This window comes from Solea solea, unplaced genomic scaffold (genome assembly GCF_958295425.1).
Source record: "Solea solea unplaced genomic scaffold, fSolSol10.1 scaffold_41, whole genome shotgun sequence".
NCBI lineage: Eukaryota > Metazoa > Chordata > Actinopteri > Pleuronectiformes > Soleidae > Solea > Solea solea.
In genome coordinates this window covers 18,625-37,500 of record NW_026704052.1, presented here as the reverse complement: position 1 = coordinate 37,500, position 18,876 = coordinate 18,625, and the positions used below count along the sequence as shown (strand labels likewise).

The 18,876-nt window shown below is 43.7% G+C and overlaps 1 protein-coding gene, 12 non-coding genes and 1 pseudogene across 13 annotated transcripts; 4 read left to right on the top strand and 10 right to left on the bottom strand.

Moving 5' to 3' along the window:
* Positions 1-4,258: 4,258 nt before the first annotated feature.
* LOC131450066 (uncharacterized) lies at positions 4,259-7,065 on the top strand. Its single transcript, XM_058622182.1, has 4 exons — positions 4,259-4,339; positions 5,057-5,863; positions 6,539-6,883; positions 6,988-7,065. The coding sequence occupies exons 2-4, from the start codon at positions 5,075-5,077 to the stop codon at positions 7,063-7,065; spliced, it is 1,212 nt and encodes a 403-aa protein (XP_058478165.1). The 5' UTR covers positions 4,259-4,339; positions 5,057-5,074.
* A 4,998-nt stretch (positions 7,066-12,063) lies between these two features.
* LOC131450273 (U2 spliceosomal RNA) lies at positions 12,064-12,192 on the bottom strand (annotated as a pseudogene).
* A 179-nt stretch (positions 12,193-12,371) lies between these two features.
* On the bottom strand, positions 12,372-12,484 carry LOC131450289 (U5 spliceosomal RNA). The gene has a single exon (XR_009235206.1). It is a non-coding gene; the product is annotated as a U5 spliceosomal RNA (small nuclear RNA).
* A 1,463-nt stretch (positions 12,485-13,947) lies between these two features.
* LOC131450195 (U1 spliceosomal RNA) lies at positions 13,948-14,110 on the bottom strand. Its single transcript, XR_009235130.1, has one exon. It is a non-coding gene; the product is annotated as a U1 spliceosomal RNA (small nuclear RNA).
* A 402-nt stretch (positions 14,111-14,512) lies between these two features.
* On the top strand, positions 14,513-14,631 carry LOC131450394 (5S ribosomal RNA). The gene has a single exon (XR_009235307.1). It is a non-coding gene; the product is annotated as a 5S ribosomal RNA (ribosomal RNA).
* A 131-nt stretch (positions 14,632-14,762) lies between these two features.
* On the bottom strand, positions 14,763-14,955 carry LOC131450261 (U2 spliceosomal RNA). Its single transcript, XR_009235194.1, has one exon. It is a non-coding gene; the product is annotated as a U2 spliceosomal RNA (small nuclear RNA).
* Positions 14,956-15,124: 169 nt separating this feature from the next.
* On the bottom strand, positions 15,125-15,241 carry LOC131450353 (U5 spliceosomal RNA). Its single transcript, XR_009235268.1, has one exon. It is a non-coding gene; the product is annotated as a U5 spliceosomal RNA (small nuclear RNA).
* A 609-nt stretch (positions 15,242-15,850) lies between these two features.
* Positions 15,851-16,014, bottom strand: LOC131450152 (U1 spliceosomal RNA). Its single transcript, XR_009235089.1, has one exon. It is a non-coding gene; the product is annotated as a U1 spliceosomal RNA (small nuclear RNA).
* A 402-nt stretch (positions 16,015-16,416) lies between these two features.
* Positions 16,417-16,535, top strand: LOC131450103 (5S ribosomal RNA). Its single transcript, XR_009235042.1, has one exon. It is a non-coding gene; the product is annotated as a 5S ribosomal RNA (ribosomal RNA).
* Positions 16,536-16,666: 131 nt separating this feature from the next.
* LOC131450262 (U2 spliceosomal RNA) lies at positions 16,667-16,859 on the bottom strand. The gene has a single exon (XR_009235195.1). It is a non-coding gene; the product is annotated as a U2 spliceosomal RNA (small nuclear RNA).
* A 169-nt stretch (positions 16,860-17,028) lies between these two features.
* On the bottom strand, positions 17,029-17,145 carry LOC131450352 (U5 spliceosomal RNA). The gene has a single exon (XR_009235267.1). It is a non-coding gene; the product is annotated as a U5 spliceosomal RNA (small nuclear RNA).
* A 647-nt stretch (positions 17,146-17,792) lies between these two features.
* On the bottom strand, positions 17,793-17,956 carry LOC131450106 (U1 spliceosomal RNA). The gene has a single exon (XR_009235044.1). It is a non-coding gene; the product is annotated as a U1 spliceosomal RNA (small nuclear RNA).
* Positions 17,957-18,358: 402 nt separating this feature from the next.
* On the top strand, positions 18,359-18,477 carry LOC131450072 (5S ribosomal RNA). Its single transcript, XR_009235013.1, has one exon. It is a non-coding gene; the product is annotated as a 5S ribosomal RNA (ribosomal RNA).
* A 131-nt stretch (positions 18,478-18,608) lies between these two features.
* Positions 18,609-18,801, bottom strand: LOC131450253 (U2 spliceosomal RNA). The gene has a single exon (XR_009235187.1). It is a non-coding gene; the product is annotated as a U2 spliceosomal RNA (small nuclear RNA).
* Between the last annotated feature and the right edge of the window lie 75 nt (positions 18,802-18,876).

Genomic DNA, 18,876 nt, shown 5'->3' with positions numbered 1-18,876 from the left:
CCTATGGTCTTTGCATATTTATTGCACCAAATTGACTGCATTACACAAAACAGTCACATGTTTATATTCATTAAAAACAAGCACATATTTTAAAATTTCATGCAGAAATGTACCATTGTGTTAAGTTTTACTAACAAAATTAGTGGGATGTTTTAAATCATTCTAGCCATTTATTATAATGACAATATAAAAGTAAACAATTCAGTTTTCTCCAAAAATTACATGTGTTTTAGGGCTGTAACAGTATGAATATTTCAGACTGTGACGATAGTGACCAAAATAATCTCGGTTATTGGTATACTGCAGTATTGAAAAAATATGTTGATAAAAACACTGATAAATTGAGATAATTTCTACAAGATTTATATTTTAACAGATTTATATATTAGAGTTATATCAGTTTTGTCAGATTCAGCGGGAAATCCATGGATTATTATTATTATTGTTAAAAAATGTATTACGTTTATCAAATTTCCTTTACTAAAACAACACGCACATAGCAGATATGAGTATGATATTAACCACAGTCAAAATAAACCATGTACTCACCTAAATTAAGCTGTATTTAATTAAATTAAATGTAATGTAATGTAATGTAATGTATTAATTAAATGTAGGTTCCATCAAGTTTTTTTCTCACAGTTGATGTAATGTCACTACATACGCAGCATTAAGTGGCACTTTTGGGCTATGGTCTGTGTGATGGACTACTCCCACTGCCAACTTTTCCCTCTATTTCCTGCCAATCACAGGGCCCACACATGATTGACAGGCTTCTAGCACCACTGACTGTCATGATGCATTCACTGACCTCCAGGAAATCTCATTAACATTGCTAACTTTATTCTTTATTTGCAGAATTAAACCCTGTTATACACAGCTTTCATGTGCTCACTTGGTTGGTGTCAGCGTTAAAATGATATGCCAACATCTGTGTGTTATATTGGAGTTATACATTATGCAAAGCCCAATCTTTCTGACAGACATTTGTTATTGACTATCAAACCAGACCTAAACTAACCCTTAGATATAAGTATGCTTACACACACTGTGTGTGCTTGTGTTTGATGGGCATTATGTAGCTAACTTACATAGCTATGTTTTATCTGTGCTAATATAGCTACACTACACTGCCTTCTGTCTAACTGTTTTATAGCCACATTAGCAGCATGTCTTTCTGGTGATGTCACTCTTTGCTCAGTTACTTTAGCTCTTACTTAAGCTCCTTTTCCACTATGGGCCCAGCTCGCCTCGCCACGGCACGGTTTAGGTTGGTTTTCCACTACAAATAGAACCTACTCAAGTAGACAGAGTCATCACTGCACAGCTGCATGCATCTGTGGTGACTTTGTTTTACATGTGACACACAATCGAGTGACAGTGACATGTAGAGCAGTGGTTTTCAGTTTAACTGAATCATTAGAATCAGTTAATTCAAACTTTTTTTCAGTACTTCCTCCATACTTCCTCCATGACCCAACACTTAACATCCAGTGAAAATAACCTGTTCTGTGTTGTCACAAAGAGAACACTTTATTCAACTGAGAATCAAATAACGAGCCACGTATCTTACACAGTGGTGACACGTTGTCATCATGAATCTGTGAGCATGTTCTTAACTTCACACCTGACATTGGCTAAAGTTCTTTAAATCCTTCTGAAACACTCTTCTAAGTTTTATTCATGCATTTATTCTGTCTTCCACACACATTAGCTGATCCATCTCCTCCACAGCAGAGAATCTTTCACTTTTCCAGTTTTCCAAATTCACTCTTTAAAAAGATCTGTGTCTCATACAAGAGCTCCTGAGATCACCTGAGAGCATCTGGCTTTAAATTCAATGACAAACACATTGTGGTCACCAAAAGCACACATAATTTAGACCAGAGGTCACTAACAGGCAGACCGTGGTCCGAGTCCGGATCCAGACGCTGTCCTGTAAGGACCTGGACAGTCAATTTTTACTAACTATTTAAGTATTTTAAATTTTGACAGGCGCTTCCATTTTGACCATCGCAGCTTCTCTAGACTTTACGGTACTGGTTTAGTGAATCAGGAAATCCACTGACCACTTCATTCGAGTTAAGCCGTCCCACGTGATGCTATTAAGCCAATCAAATGTCTGTATTCCATGAACATTGTGACCCTGAATACAGACGGATGAAGGAGTTGAGAAGCGAGTGAGTCAGACCTTTGCTTGAGGAAATGTTCTCTAACTAACTGGACCTTTGACCGTTGAGTTGAATATTCTGATTTAGACCAATAATAGAAATCTATTTTACCATGAGCCTCTCTGCATGATACACTCTCCATGATCTGATCTGTTGATCACAAACAGACGGTCAAGCACTTTAGTTTCTCAGCATTTAACTGGAGTAACACACTTTACACTATGCTACATATAAATCATGGTTTCATCATTATTCTTCATCTTTCTTTACAAATGTTTATTTGTGGCCCTTCATTTATCCAAGTGATCGCCTGGCACCGGCCACAACAACAACAACTCATTTTAATCTTACGACAAATCTGATGTTAACTCGAGGTACTTTTCAAGTGGATTAGACATAAACTTTATTCTTTATTATTCATCTTTATTATTTTAGAGATTTAACGTTTTCTACATCAGCAAGAAAAGATTCAATATATCCTGACTCAAGTTAGACCTGAGAGAGGCAGACAGACAGGAGGAGAGAGACAGACAGGAAGAGAGAGACAAGAGACAGACAGGAGAAGAGACAAGAGACTAACAGGAGGAGAGACAAGAGACAGACAGACAGACAGACAGACAGGAGGAGAAAGACAAGAGACAGACAGACAGGAGGAGAAAGACAAGAGACAGGCAGGAGGAGAGAGACAGACAGGAGAAGAGACAAGAGACTAACAGGAAGAGAGAGACAAGAGACAGACAGGAGGAGAGACAAGAGACAGACAGGAGGAGAGAGACAGGCAGGAAGAGAGAGACAAGAGACAGACAGGAGAAGAGACAAGAGACTAACAGGAGGAGAGACAAGAGACAGACAGACAGACAGGAGAACGACAAGAGACAGGCAGGAGGAGAGACAAGAGACTAACAGGAAGAGAGAGACAAGAGACAGACAGACAGGAGGAGAAAGACAAGAGACAGACAGACAGGAGGAGAAAGACAAGAGACAGGCAGGAGGAGAGAGACAGACAGGAGAAGAGACAAGAGACTAACAGGAAGAGAGAGACAATAGACAGACAGGAGGAGAGACAAGAGACAGACAGACAGACAGGAGGAGAAAGACAAGAGACAGGCAGGAGGAGAGAGACAGACAGGAGAAGAGACAAGAGACTAACAGGAAGAGAGAGACAAGAGACAGACAGACAGACAGGAGGAGAAAGACAAGAGACAGACAGACAGGAGGAGAGACAAGAGACAGACAGACAGGAGGAGAGAGACAGACAGGAAGAGAGAGACAAGAGACAGACAGGAGAAGAGACAAGAGACTAACAGGAGGAGAGACAAGAGACAGACAGACAGACAGACAGGAGGAGAAAGACAAGAGACAGGCAGGAGGAGAGAGACAGACAGGAGAAGAGACAAGAGACTAACAGGAAGAGAGAGACAATAGACAGACAGGAGGAGAGACAAGAGACAGACAGACAGACAGGAGGAGAAAGACAAGAGACAGACAGACAGGAGGAGAAAGACAAGAGACAGGCAGGAGGAGAGAGACAAGAGACAGACAGGAGGAGAGAGACAGACAGGAGGAGAGAGGAGAGACAAGAGACAGACAGGAGGAGAGACAAGAGACAGACAGGAGGAGAGACAAGAGACAGACATGAGGAGAGAGACAGACAGGAGGAGAAGTCTGTTGTACAAGTTCATTTTACATCCATGTCACTTCATTATTAATTATTAAATGTTATTTTATTGGTAATATATTAAAAATGTTTTTCTAATTTTAAATCAATAATGTTGTATGTTCATGTCTCAGTGACTTAAACACACAAACCTTCATGTTAATTAAGTATTTTAAAATTAAATTGTGAAATCTCTGAAACTTCAGGCCTGAAAGTTCAGAACACTGAGTTTCACTCTGAGTCTGAAACTCACTCTTCAGTCAGGGCTCATCAGGAGGAGGAGGCCCCGCCCCTTTCCTCCCCTCCCCCACTCTGCACCTGCTCTGAGCGCATGCTCACCTACCAAACCCTGCAGTGCTCAGATCATGCTCACCCACCCCTCCCCCAGCTTCCAATTAAGCGCAGTCTCATGGAGTTTCGCAGCGTGGACAGATTAGGAAGAAGACTGTGGAGATTAACAATTCATCATCAAGAGTGTGAAAGAGACTTTTTTCAAAGTTTGTCTTTGCAGGTAAGAACCTTTTTAACACTTTTAACCTGAATCATGTTTTATTTAATTGTTTTAATTAGTTAGTAATTAATTAAGAGTAAGACATTTTAGCTTTTTTAACTTTTATTTAGTTGAAAAGCTGAAATGTGACATTATTGTGTAACTATCTAAATGTTTAAAATAGTTTTAAAGCAAAATAAATGAAACGTGCAGTACTGTAGGTATCTGTGTATGTGTGTGAGTGTGACACAGGGAGCAGGTGAGGGACACAGTGATGCATAGAAAACACTGCTCTTCACACTTTTTCTTTACTGAACATTAACCAAACTATTTAAAACAGTTAGTTTAAACAGAAAATAAGGAAACGTTCTTTGAAGAGATTTGAATAACATTTTGTGTCAAAGATGTAAAAGTGTACTAAATATTAAGAGTTACTTACAGTATGTGATATCCCTGTTATTAATGATACAATAGTTGGTGTGCTGGATGAATTATTGCTATGGTGTATTATTATATTTATTATTGCTTTTGCTAACTTTATGTTAAAGGCTAATTATTATTAAGATCTGTAGCTTTGTCAGATGTGAAAAGTGTGACTGATGTTCTGGAATGTTTGTGTTTTTAAAACAAAGATTTCTAATGTTTAGACTGATGACTGACATGGTAACAAGGTCACTAACGAGTTAATGATGGTCCAGCTGCTCAGTGAAGATGCTCATGATTGTGTTTTACTTGCAGCTGGTCTCATCCCCTGACATGTCCAGTGAGGGGTCAGATGTGGACTGTTACGTGAGGGACCCTGACTATGATCCCAAATATTATGAATCTACACCCAGTGATGTGGTTGAAAACGTGGACACGGACTTTGACACTGATGAGCCCAAATCTACAAGTACAATATTGGCTGAAGAAGATCAGGGTGGGGATCAGGATGATGACCCAGATTTTAATAAAGAAGAAGATCAAAAAGAAGGACAGGAGGAAGATCAGGATGATGGCTATGAGGAAGATCAGGATGAAGATCAAGAAGAGGATCAGAAAGATGATCAGGATGATGACTGGGAAGAAGGACAAGATGATGACCAGGAAGAAGCTCATGAGGAAGATCAGGATGGTGACCATGAGGAAGATCAGGATGATGACCATGAGGAAGATCAGGATGATGATGATCAGGAAGAAGATCCACTCAAAGGCAAGTTCACAATCAGAAAAAAAAAGAACCTAAGAACGTATGTGAAGGGGCAAAATAAGAAAACAAAGACAACCAAAACTGAAGTTAGTGTTAATGTGACTGTTAAGACATGTACAAAAAGAAAAGACAACAAAAGATCATGGGACAAAAAACATTATTGTTTGTATTGCCATCAGCCAAATAACAAGATGGCGAGGCACTTGCAGAGGAAGCATATGGAGGTAAAGGATGTGGCACATGCATTCAGCTTTGCATCAAAGTCAACACAAAGAAAAGTTCTTTTAGAACAAATTAGAAGGAAAGGAGATTTTAAGCACAATGTGAGGGTCCTGGCTGAAGGCAAAGGACAGATAGTAACTGTAAAGCAGCCGTCTCATAAAACATCTGCATGGCACTATTTGCCTTGTAAATTCTGCTACGGCATGTTTTCTAGGACTGATTTGTGGAGACACCAGGGATCATGTAAACTTAAAACCAGCAGTGAGACAGACAACAAGAGAAAGACCAGAGGGGCAGTACAGAGTGTTTCAGCACGCCTGCTTCCTATAATGGCTTCATCTAGTGGATGTCAGGCTATTATTAATAAAATGAGACAGGATGACGTGTCCTTCCACATCAGGGGCGATTCATTGATCTGCAACTATGGGGAATCACTGTATGCAAAACATGGTCGTGTGAAGTCCAAGCACAACTATATATCTCAAAGAATGAGGGAGCTTGGTAGATTCATGTTGACTGCCAAAGCTATGGACAGTACTGTGAGGACTTTGGAAGACATATGTGTCCCCAAGAAATTTCTGCTTGTGGTCAATGCAGCCAAGAAATTAACAGAATTCAGTCCAAGCAAAAATGAATATGGGAAACCCTCAACAGCAGTGAGAGTGGGATTCTGCCTGAAAGGAGCAGTGGAGGTGTTGATTGGGCAAAGTCTCATGAACGATGATGACCTGGCAGAAAAAAAGGCAAAAAAGTTTTTGGAGCTGTTGGAAAAAAATTGGAAAACTCATGTTGCGGTATCTGCTCACCAGAGCATGCAGGAGAAGAGGTGGAACAAACCCGATGACATTCACCTCACAAAAAATGTCATGGCACTTAGAGATCATCTCAGGATGGTGGAAGACAAAGCCAGAGCTGAACTGGAGCAGCAGCTGAGTTTGACTGCATACAAGGTGTTAAATGAGAGCATTCTGGCACAGCTGATTGTTTTTAATAAGCGTCGTGAAGGAGAAGCATCGCGCTTGACTCTCGAAGCCTACAAAAAAGTCAACACTAATCCTATCAATGAGGACATTTACAGCACTCTGTCTCCTTTAGAGAAGGAACTGAGCAAACAGCTGACTCGCATCGAGGTCCGAGGAAAAAGAGGGAAGAAGGTTCCTGTTTTTGTCACACACAGGATGATGGAGTCAATCCAAGTGTTGTTGAAATGGAGAGATGAAGCTGGTGTTCCCACTGAAAATCCCTACCTCTTTGCCAGAGCTGGTGTGCTGACGAACATACGTGGCTGCGACTGTCTGCGGAAAAATGCAGAGGAGAGCAAAGCAGAAAACCCTGAGCTCCTCAGGTCAACTAAACTAAGAAAACAGGTGGCCACACTTTGCCAGCTCCTGGATCTTGACGAACAAGAGCTGGAACAAGTTGCTCGGTTCATGGGTCATGACATCAGAGTTCACCGGGACTTTTACAGACAGACTGACAAAACCTTTCAGATAGCAAAGATTAGCAAGCTTTTGTTTGCTATGGAACAAGGCAGTAGCACCTTAACAGGGAGGAACTTTAACACACTCCATCCCTCTGTGTCTGGTATGTATGTACACACACTGTTGTTTTTATGTACACACCATGTTGTTGTGTAACAGCTGTCTGTGTTGTTGTTTTTTGTCAACACCTATAGCTGGACACTAGTTTGATAAATACACAAACTACATATTTCTACCTGTACAGAATTGTTTCTTTAAAATACTCTGTATTAATATTTGACTGTTGGCTTTTTCTCAGGTGAAAGTCCCACACCGACACAGAGTCATGTGACCTCTCCGATAGAAACAGATGAAGAGGATGAAGGTAAGGTTTGAAAAACTAAAAACTCACTCTATTTTTATCTTGTCTCTGTTAGAGCTTCAGCAATTCATTCATTCACTTTCAAAAAGTGTATTAAAGGTTATAATATTTGCTTGTCAAATGTAAGAATAATGTCTGAGTTACAAATGAAATGTTTTTACTATTTTCAGTTGTTTTTCTCACATACAGTGAATTCCTTTCACACACATACGGAATAATGTCTGTGGGTTTGTTTGTTTTGTCAGATAAAGGTCGTGACCTCTGTTCCCCTGCCCCCTGCAGTGAGGATGATGGTGAGTTGTTTGTTTTCATGGATTTTATATAAAAAAAAAAACTTCAGGAGTGATACTTTTCTCTTAAGTGTATGAATTACTTGTCATAATTATCATTGTTATTATTGTTTATAATTATTATTTTAAAAACAGGTCTTATTTGTGTACAATATCTTTCTTTATGTCCCAATATCTTTATTATTCATTATTTTTTCAACAATTGTTTAATAATGTTTACACATGAACCTCCACTGATGTGTGTTTATGGATTTTTATGTGTTTCTGTTGTAGATGAGAACCTGAGTTTCAGTCAGAAACCTTCTCAGAAGAAAAGAAAGAAGTCTGTGAAAGCAAGAGGTCATTTCCTGTGAACTTGACAAACATACTTTGACTTCACTTACTCCACAGATTAATAAAATATCTTTGTTTTTTTTTTTTTCAGACAAAAGCTCTAACCTCATCTCTAAAAAGAGACATGCCCCCTGCCCTGAGGATGATGATGATGATGATGGTGAGTTTTGTGTGTTTTAATCAGGAAATCTATAAGAACTATGTAAGGGAGACTGTGACCACACACACACACACTCACATACAGACCCTCCATCCACCCAGTTCCTACCACTTTATCCTCCACATGAGGATTGTGGGCTTCTGTAAGATATTTAAGTAAAAAGTTAAGGTTTTGATTAGGCCTTATATTACAATTCAGTTTCACTGTTCATCTTCAATCATCACTCTGTGTCTGAAGTGTGGACAAGGACGTGTCCTTGTGATCTCTGTGTCTTTTCAGACTGACTTTAGTTAATTAATTAACATTATTTGGTAACACTGTCAAACCATCACAACACAAGACAGTGAATGACAGCAGAGAGAAAGGCGGGGCTATGACATCACTGTTTTGTGTTCACAAGTAATGTAGTGCAGTAGTGTATTTTTTTGTGGTTTCTTATCTGTAATCTTTTTGTTTTGTTTGATTTTCAGACCAAGGTCCTGAACTCTTCCACCCTAGAAAGAGACCTACCCCCTGCAGTGGGTTAGGGTTGGATGGACATACAGATAATTGTAAGTTATGGGAGTTTGTTTGTTTTATTCTCTGAAATTTGAACACGAGTAGCCAAATGAAATACACATGACCCTGACTATTCTGACCAGAGATCTACATAATAAAGGGTAGATGTTTCGTCTGCACTGCTGGCCAGTGGAGTGGAATTTCGGCACAAGGGCGACCATCTTGCCAGAGTCAGCTCGCTCACCCATAACATGTGTTATAGAGGTACATGGACACATGTTATGGTTCTTTAAAAAGTCCATGTACCTCTACAACACATGTTACGGTCATTTAAAAAGTCCATGTACCTCTATAACACATGTTATGGTTCTTTAAAAAGTCCATGCACCACTACAACACATGTTATGGTTCTTTAAAAAGTCCATGCACCACTACAACACATGTTACGGTTCTTTAAAAAGTCCATGCACCACTACAACACATGTTATGGTTATTTAAAAAGTCCATGTATGGGTGAGTGAGCTGACAGTGGCAAGATGGCCGCCCTGTGCCGACATTTGACTCCTGACTATGGTCTGTATTACTGACTATTTGTGTGATTTCATTGATTAACAGCTGCATTCATCTGTTCCTGTTATAGACCAAAGTCCAACATCTAGTCATACCCAAAGTCCTTCAAAGAAGAAGGAAAACACAAAACAAATGAAAGAAACAGGCAAGTTGTTTTAAACCAAAAGAAAAAGCATTTACAGTCCAGACTGTTTATATCTTCATCTTCTGTCTATTACAGAACTACCCAAAGTAGTGAGGAGGGCATGGAGTGAAGCAGAGAAAACTGCAGTTCGTAAGCATTTGCTTAATTTCATTGAAAAACGCAGAGTTCCTGGGAAGGAAGCCTGCATGAGATGCAAAGAGAAGGAAAACATCTTGGAACAAAGATCCTGGAAGGACATAAAAAATTTTGTTTACAACGCCATTGTAACGTTGGCTCGAAAGGCTGCTTTGAGGCAGTTCCAATTTTCGTAACTGTTTGTGCATTTAGGCTGTTTGAGCCAATTATGTTCATAAGACATATATATATATACATATATATATATATATATACATACATATATACGTACATATATATATATATATGTATCAGGTCTTCCTGCGGGAGTTTGCATGTTCTCCGTGTGAGTTTTTTTTCCTTCCACAATTTAAAAACATGCAGGTTAAATGTTGAAATGTTGACATAATTGACTGTAAGTGTGATTGTGAGAGGGAAAGGTTGTCTCTGTGATGGACTGGTGACTTGTCCAGTGTCTGACACCCACTTCTCACCACACCTCTGACCCTCATGTGGGAATTTCGAAAATATTCAATAAAATGATTACAGTCAATGTTTGAATTTGCAGCTTTATTGGCTTTTTTAAATGTTGATTTAAATTTTCTAACATTAGTTCCGATTTCATTTTTTTATTTATTTGGATCATCATATTTTATCTTAAATTTACTCCTCTTTTCAGACTGTATTAATATTAATCTTAGTCTAAACATTAAAGTACAGCAAAGAAAGACAGTAGTTAAACTGTTTTAGCCACAATTGAAACCAAAAGTTCCCTAACGAGAAGGTCCTCACGTCAATGGTGATACAGATTTTACACTGAGTTTTTCAAACATAATTTTTTAAGAAGCTGAAGTGGTAACTGGTGTCAGGGCGCCATCTTGTGTGCAAATGTTTTTTTTTTCTTCCTTTAAGCATAGTAGAAATGGTGGTCCTCACATCCATAGTGCTGTCGCTCGGACCTCACCTTGATGCCCATACAGGAATGTGTGTGTGTGTGTGTATTCATGCACATGACTGGCATGTGACACTCAGGTCAGAGTGGGCCTTGCAAACAAAGGCATCACATTTGCAGCATCTCAGGCTTGTTTTGTTGTCTCTAGGTGCACATAGCTCACAACGCTTCCTTTTCTGCCCATGTCCTTGTTGAGGGAGAGCTGGGGCTTGCACACTCCTGACCAGACTGGCAGAGGCCTCCTAAAATCAACAGACCTATGTAGGCTTGGAGTTCTACCAGGTCAATTTCTTTCCAGGTGTCCCCAAACACACGCTTCCCTTCCAGGTTTGTCATTTCGAGTATAATTCCCTCAATGGACTCTGGTAAAAAGAGTTGGAAGCTGGACTTGATGTCATCGACACGAGATATTGCATATCGTGTTGGCCCTGGCGTCATCTTTATGACATTTTCCACTCTAGCTCTACTTCCTCTGTCCCGGGGGGATGAAGACCAGAGCAAGTCTCCACTCTTGGACTGGAAACTCTCTTTAGGTGCCTGTTCTTCAGGTGCCTCTCCCTCTCCATCTGTTGACTGGGCAGTCTCCTCATAGTTTGGATCCAAATCAGTGTTGTCTTCCACTTCGGAGACATCCTCCTCTATCTCTGGATCTATTTCAGTGCCCTCTTCATCGTGTCCAAAAAGCTGGACGAGAACCTCTTCCACAGAGAACCTCTTGGTCAGTCGCCTACTCATTGTGCTCCGAGTAAAAGGAGTGCAAGGCAAACATCAAGCTATATATAGAGGGGTCTGTGTGAAAATGATACATTAATTATTCTGGAAGGTGTGGTTCACGTGGGGGACAGGCACAAAAGCGCAGGAAAGAGAGGGGTTCACATGACAGACACCTGTCTAGTTTGTGAGAAGATATGATACATTGTTTCATCTGGAAGTTGGTTCACGTGGAAGGATCGGCACATAAGCGCGGGAAAAAGAGGGGTTCACATGACAGACACCTGTCTAGTTTGTGAAAAGATACTATAAGTTGTTTCATCAGGAAGTTGGTTCACGTGGGAGGATCGGCACATAAGCACGGGAACGAGATGTGAACCCGCAAAAGACATTGTTCAGTCTGAAATGTGTGCGTGAGTGCGTGAGTGAGTGAATGAGTGAGTGAGTGAGTGAGTGAGTGAGTGAGTGAGTTGGGGTGGTGTGTATGGGGATGTTTTCTGTCTGATGGATGAATATAGCCTGGATTCCCATTCATTTCCTATGATGGTCACTTTTGACCGGGAACACCACAGGTGTAACAAAGTTGATTAAAACACTCAAAATTCAATGAAAGAGGTGATCGTCACTTTTTATATGTTCAAGTGCATTGTGTGGAAGATATCATGAGGCCTTGAGGCAATCGGATGTAAAACACGATATTTATGAGTGTTTTAAGTTTAAATCGGTCAGATTTGTCCCGAACACGACCCGAGGGTTAATATTTAATCCCCATATAGAGGACATATCAGATATTAAACTTATAAGAACAGATACTACACTTGATCTTAGCCAAAAGGCCGAGAAGCGATGGCCCGCCAGTGTCTGGGGCCAACTCAAGATCTTGGCGCACAAGTTACTTGTTGTGGTGCCATGTTTCTGAAGTGCGCATAACAAAGGCTGCTGCCGATCACCTCCGCCCCCAGGTGATCTAAGTGCACCTCTGAGCCGTGACGGACAGCTGCTTGACATTTGACACACTCAAAGGGCGCAGCCATACAGCAAAGCCCACCAAAAATAACTTAAACTCTCGGACGTTCCTCTCCACGGAAGTCTTTAGTAAAAGGCGAAAGACTTGTGCATTTTGAAGAAAAACCAGAGTCGACATAGCCCCTCTCCTTGAGAGCAGCCAAGGAGTCTATCCGCCGGAGTCACCACAGTCTCGGTCGGCCCGGCCGGCCACCTTGGGACAGCCTTTCTTCAACGTTTTTGGTTTGCCGGCCAATCAACCGCCCACATTTGACTGCATGTTTGGAAGCGCATTCTTACTGTTGGTTGTGTGCTGCAGTTTTCTATCAATCGCTGAGGCTGTGGCACACCTCCAAGGTTTAGTGGTAGATGTGAGTGCATGAGCAAAGCAGCTCTGTGTCACACCGAGCAGTACAAACTGCCGGGCCGTTTCCCAGCTCCTCCGGGCTTCTGAAATGGTGAGCTGCTCCTGGCATCGCTTCAATATCAGGTCAATGTACAGGAGTGGACGGAACAAGCGCCAAAGTATTAACCCTTGGCATGATGGCCATGGATCCATCTCCAACAATCCAGTTCTCCTACAAAGAGCCGGGAAAGGGAGCATGACATTTCCTTAGAGCTAAAAGACAACACCCACAACCATCCCATTCCGAGCAACTTGGAAAGACAGGGGATGTCGCTCTGCGAGCACGTGAGAAGCCTGGAGATGGGCACACAAGGCGGAACTTTGGGCGGCTGACCTTTGCTTACAACTACGTCATCGGGGGAGAGCGCGGACGCAGTACCTCACCAGTAGTGATGTGACGATCCGTTTCGAGGCTTCGAAGCGTGTGCCGAGTAGGGGAGGGGGCGTTTCCGCGATGCGCGTATCGAGGCTTGCTTCATTTAGGGGAGGAGCCAAAAATGATGACATCCGAAGCCTCGCTGCCCGGCTGTACCACGTGATTACTTCGTGAAGTGGTTCAGATTTAGCGCGAGGTTTTACAGCTATATAGACCCCTATATAGGCTCCATTCAAAATGTGGGTTTTTGAAGGAGAGTTGCGGTCAGTTGAGAGTTTGGATAGTTTGGAGAGTTTGGATACTAGAGTTTGGACAGCGTTTATATAGTTTGGAGATAGTTTGGAGAGTTTAGGGAGAGATAGAGATTTAGGAGAGGGAGGAGAGTAGGATAGGTGATATAGGATGGAGCCAGCGAGGCTCATCATTGTCCAAGTTTCACAAGCATAATCTGTGCCCTTTTCCTAGTTCCACAAGCACTTTCACTGTCCTCTGCCTGATTACACCCATGCCATTTTCAGAAAAACATTGCACAACCTGCCATATTATGATATTACCATTTTGGGAAGACTTACACACACAGAATACATTCAAAAAATTTATTAAACACATATGTACAGAAATTATTTGGTCATACATTTTTTGTAATTCATAGTCATTTCTAACAGACACAAAAATTCAATTCATCACACATTATGTGGTTCAGATACAGCTGCCTGTGATTATACACTTGGCCAGTAGGTGGTTTCGTGTGCACATGAAGCTTCGAGAAATGAACCCTTTCTCGAACCAATTGGCTCAAGTGGTTCAATGCCTCATGAGGCTTCATCTCACCATCACTACCCACCAGCAAAAATTATGCAGTCAAGATTCCCACGTTTGGGGAATTTGCAGGGGTCAGCACAACCAGAGTGCAATGGCTGAGCCTCGCCCTGGGTGAACCACCTTCTTGATCATGGTATCTCCCCTGCCAGGTAAGTATGAGGTGTACTCGCCCAGCACTGGGTGGCTGTTCCCAGACACAGCTCTTTGGCTGATGGTGCAGGAAATGGATAGTCCCAGAGTCCAATGCCTTGACTCAGGTGCTTGTTAATGCTGTGCTGTGTTCAACTTCAACCTCCAGCACACATTGGAGAGGAAACACTCAACCTTTTCACTGGCATACCTGGCTGTCATTTCCTATCGATTCAGCAACAACTGCACCTGACGGCACCAACAGCAGCTTACCCATCTCGGTGTAGCTTCCTAATACTGGAATAGAGTGTAGCAGGTAGTGGCGATAAAGGCTCAAGTGCAGTGTGTTCGGAAGGCTGACTTTTGAGCCCCTCCACGAGCAGGGGGCCTTGCCTGGTCTATAAAAGGAGTCTGTGTCACCTGCCCGTCGGCTTACGGCCACACCACCCTGAGCACGCCCGATCTCGTCTGATCTCGGAAGCTAAGCAGGGTCGGGCCTGGTTAGTACTTGGATGGGAGACTGCCTGGGAATACCAGGTGCTGTAAGCTTTTACACTGCAGCACGCTTTTACACCGCTGCTTCCTTACAAGAAACGTGGGCTTGCAATTACGTTGACGCACGGGCACACGTTAATGTCCTTCCAGTTTCAGCCTTGCTTTGGTTTTCACAGAAAAAGAGAGAACGGTGCACCGTTCCTGGTGGCACTGCAATACCAGGTCAATGCAAGGAGTGAAGAGAGCAAGCCCAAGGTTTCACCGCCCAATGCTCAAAAATGCATTTAATATTTAATCCCCATATAGAGGACATATCAGATATTAAACTGATAAGAACAGATACTACACTTGATCTTAGCCAAAAGGCCGAGAAGCCCACCAGTGTCTGGGGCCAACTCAAGATCTTGGCGCACAAGTTACTTGTTGTGGTGCCATGTTTCTGAAGTGCGCATAACAAAGGCTGCTGCTGCTCACCTCCACCCCTAGGTGATCTAAGTGCACCTCTGAGCCGTGACGGACAGCTGCTTGACATTTGACACACTCAAAGGGCGCAGCCATACAGCAAAGCCCACCAAAACTAACTTAAACTCTTGGAAGTTCCTCTCCACGGAAGTCTTTAGTAAAAGGCGAAAGACTTGAGCATTTTGAAGAAAAACCAGAGTCAACATAGCCCCTCTCCTTGAGAGCAGCCAAGGAGTCTATCCGCCAGAGTCACCACAGTCTCGGTCGGCCCGGCCGGCCACCTTGGGACAGCCTTTCTTCAACGTTTTTGGTTTGCCGGCCAATCAACCGCCCACATTTGACTGCATGTTTGGAAGCGCATTCTTACCGTTGGTTGTGTGCTGCAGTTTTCTATCAACCGCTGAGGCTGTGGCACATTCCTGGCTCACGGGGGACACCTCCAAGGTTTAGTGGTAGATGTGAGTGCATGAGCAAAGCAGCTCTGTGTCACACCGAGCAGTACAAACTGCCGGGCCGTTTCGACCCTCGCTTCAATATCAGGTCAATGTACAGGAGTGGACGGAGCAAGCGCTAAAGTATTAACCCTTGGCATGATGGCCATGGATCCATCTCCAACAATCCAGTTCTACTTACAAAGAGCCGGGAAAGGGAGCATGACATTTCCTCAGAGCTAAAAGACAACACCCACAACCATCCCATTCCCAGCAACTTGGAAATACTGGGGATGTCGCTCTGCGAGCACGTGAGAAGCCTGGAGATGGGCACACAAGGTGGAACCTTGGGCGGCTGACCTTTGCTTACAACTACGTCATCGGGGAGAGCGCGGACGCAGTACCCCACTAGCAAAAATTATGCAGTCAAGATTCCCACGTTTGGGGAATTTGCAGGGGTCAGCACAAACAGAGTGCAATGGCTGAGCCTCGCCCTGGGTGAACCACCTTCTTGATCATGGTATCTCCCCTGCCAGGTAAGTATGAGGTGTACTCGCCCAGCACTGGGTGGCTGTTCCCAGACACAGCTCTTTGGCTGATGGTGCAGGAAATGGATAGTCCCAGAGTCCAATGCCTTGACTCAGGTGCTTGTTAATGCTGTGCTGTGTTCAACTTCAACCTCCAGCACACATTGGAGAGGAAACACTCAACCTTTTCACTGGCATACCTGGCTGTCATTTCCTATCGATTCAGCAACAACTGCACCTGACGGCACCAACAGCAGCTTACCCATCTCGGTGTAGCTTCCTAATACTGGAATAGAGTGTAGCAGGTAGTGGCGATAAAGGCTCAAGTGCAGTGTGTTCGGAAGGCTGACTTTTGAGCCCCTCCACGAGCAGGGGGCCTTGCCTGGTCTATAAAAGGAGTCTGTGTCACCTGCCCGTCGGCTTACGGCCACACCACCCTGAGCACGCCCGATCTCGTCTGATCTCGGAAGCTAAGCAGGGTCGGGCCTGGTTAGTACTTGGATGGGAGACTGCCTGGCAATACCAGGTGCTGTAAACTTTTACACTGCAGCACGCTTTTACACCGCTGCTTCCTTACAAGAAACGTGGGCTTGCAATTACGTTGACGCACGGGCACACGTTAATGTCCTTCCAGTTTCAGCCTTGCTTTGGTTTTCACAGAAAAAGAGAGAACGGTGCACCGTTCCTGGTGGCACTGCAATACCAGGTCAATGCAAGGAGTGAAGAGAGCAAGCCCAAGGTTTCACCGCGCAATGCTCAAAAATGCATTTAATATTTAATCCCCATATAGAGGACATATCAGATATTAAACTGATAAGAACAGATACTACACTTGATCTTAGCCAAAAGGCCGAGAAGCCCACCAGTGTCTGGGGCCAACTCAAGATCTTGGCGCACAAGTTACTTGTTGTGGTGCCATGTTTCTGAAGTGCGCATAACAAAGGCTGCTGCTGCTCACCTCCACCCCTAGGTGATCTAAGTGCACCTCTGAGCCGTGACGGACAGCTGCTTGACATTTGTAACACTCAAAGGGCGCAGCCATACAGCAAAGCCCACCAAAACTAACTTAAACTCTTGGAAGTTCCTCTCCACGGAAGTCTTTAGTAAAAGGCGAAAGACTTGAGCATTTTGAAGAAAAACCAGAGTCAACATAGCCCCTCTCCTTGAGAGCAGCCAAGGAGTCTATCCGCCAGAGTCACCACAGTCTCGGTCGGCCCGGCCGGCCACCTTGGGACAGCCTTTCTTCAACGTTTTTGGTTTGCCGGCCAATCAACCGCCCACATTTGACTGCATGTTTGGAAGCGCATTCTTACCGTTGGTTGTGTGCTGCAGTTTTCTATCAACCGCTGAGGCTGTGGCACATTCCTGGCTCACGGGGGACACCTCCAAGGTTTAGTGGTAGATGTGAGTGCATGAGCAAAGCAGCTCTGTGTCACACCGAGCAGTACAAACTGCCGGGCCGTTTCCCAACTCCTCCGGGCTTCTGCAATGGTGAGCTGCTCCTGGCATCGCTTCAATATCAGGTCAATGTACAGGAGTGGACGGAGCAAGCGCTAAAGTATTAACCCTTGGCATGATGGCCATGGATCCATCTCCAACAATCCAGTTCTACCTACAAAGAGCCGGGAAAGGGAGCATGACATTTCCTCAGAGCTAAAAGACAACACCCACAAGCATCCCATTCCCAGCAACTTGGAAAGACTGGGGATGTCGCTCTGCGAGCACGTGAGAAGCCTGGAGATGGGCACACAAGGCGGAACCTTGGGCGGCTGACCTTTGCTTACAACTACGTCATCGGGGGAGAGCGCGGACGCAGTACCCCACTAGCAAAAATTATGCAGTCAAGATTCCCACATTTGGGGAATTTGCAGGGGTCAGCACAACCAGAGTGCAATGGCTGAGCCTCGCCCTGGGTGAACCACCTTCTTGATCATGGTATCTCCCCTGCCAGGTAAGTATGAGGTGTACTTGCCCAGCACTGGGTGGCTGTTCCCAGACACAGCTCTTTGGCTGATGGTGCAGGAAATGGATAGTCCCAGAGTCCAATGCCTTGACTCAGGTGCTCGTTAATGCTGTGCTGTGTTCAACTTCAACCTCCAGCACACATTGGAGAGGAAACACTCGACCTTTTCACTGGCATACCTGGCTGTCATTTCCTATCGATTCAGCAACAACTGCACCTGACGGCACCAACAGCAGCTTACCCATCTCGGTGTAGCTTCCTAATACTGGAATAGAGTGTAGCAGGTAGTGGCGATAAAGGCTCAAGTGCAGTGTGTTCGGAAGGCTGACTTTTGAGCCCCTCCACGAGCAGGGGGCCTTGCCTGGTCTATAAAAGGAGTCTGTGTCACCTGCCCGTCGGCTTACGGCCACACCACCCTGAGCACGCCCGATCTCGTCTGATCTCGGAAGCTAAGCAGGGTCGGGCCTGGTTAGTACTTGGATGGGAGACCGCCTGGGAATACCAGGTGCTGTAAGCTTTTACACTGCAGCACGCTTTTACACTGCTGCTTCCTTACAAGAAACGTGGGCTTGCAATTACGTTGACGCACGGGCACACGTTAATGTCCTTCCAGTTTCAGCCTTGCTTTGGTTTTCACAGAAAAAAAGAGAACGGTGCACCGTTCCTGGTGGCACTGCAATACCAGGTCAATGCAAGGAGTGAAGAGAGCAAGCCCAAGGTTTCACCACCCAATGCTCAAAAATGCATTTAATATTTAATCCCCATATAGAGGACATATCGGATATTAAACTGATAAGAACAGATACTACACTTGATCTTAGCCAAAAGGCCGAGAAGCGATGGCCCACCAGTGTCTGGGGCCAACTCAAGATCTTGGCGCACAAGTTACTTGTTGTGGTGCCATGTTTCTGAAGTG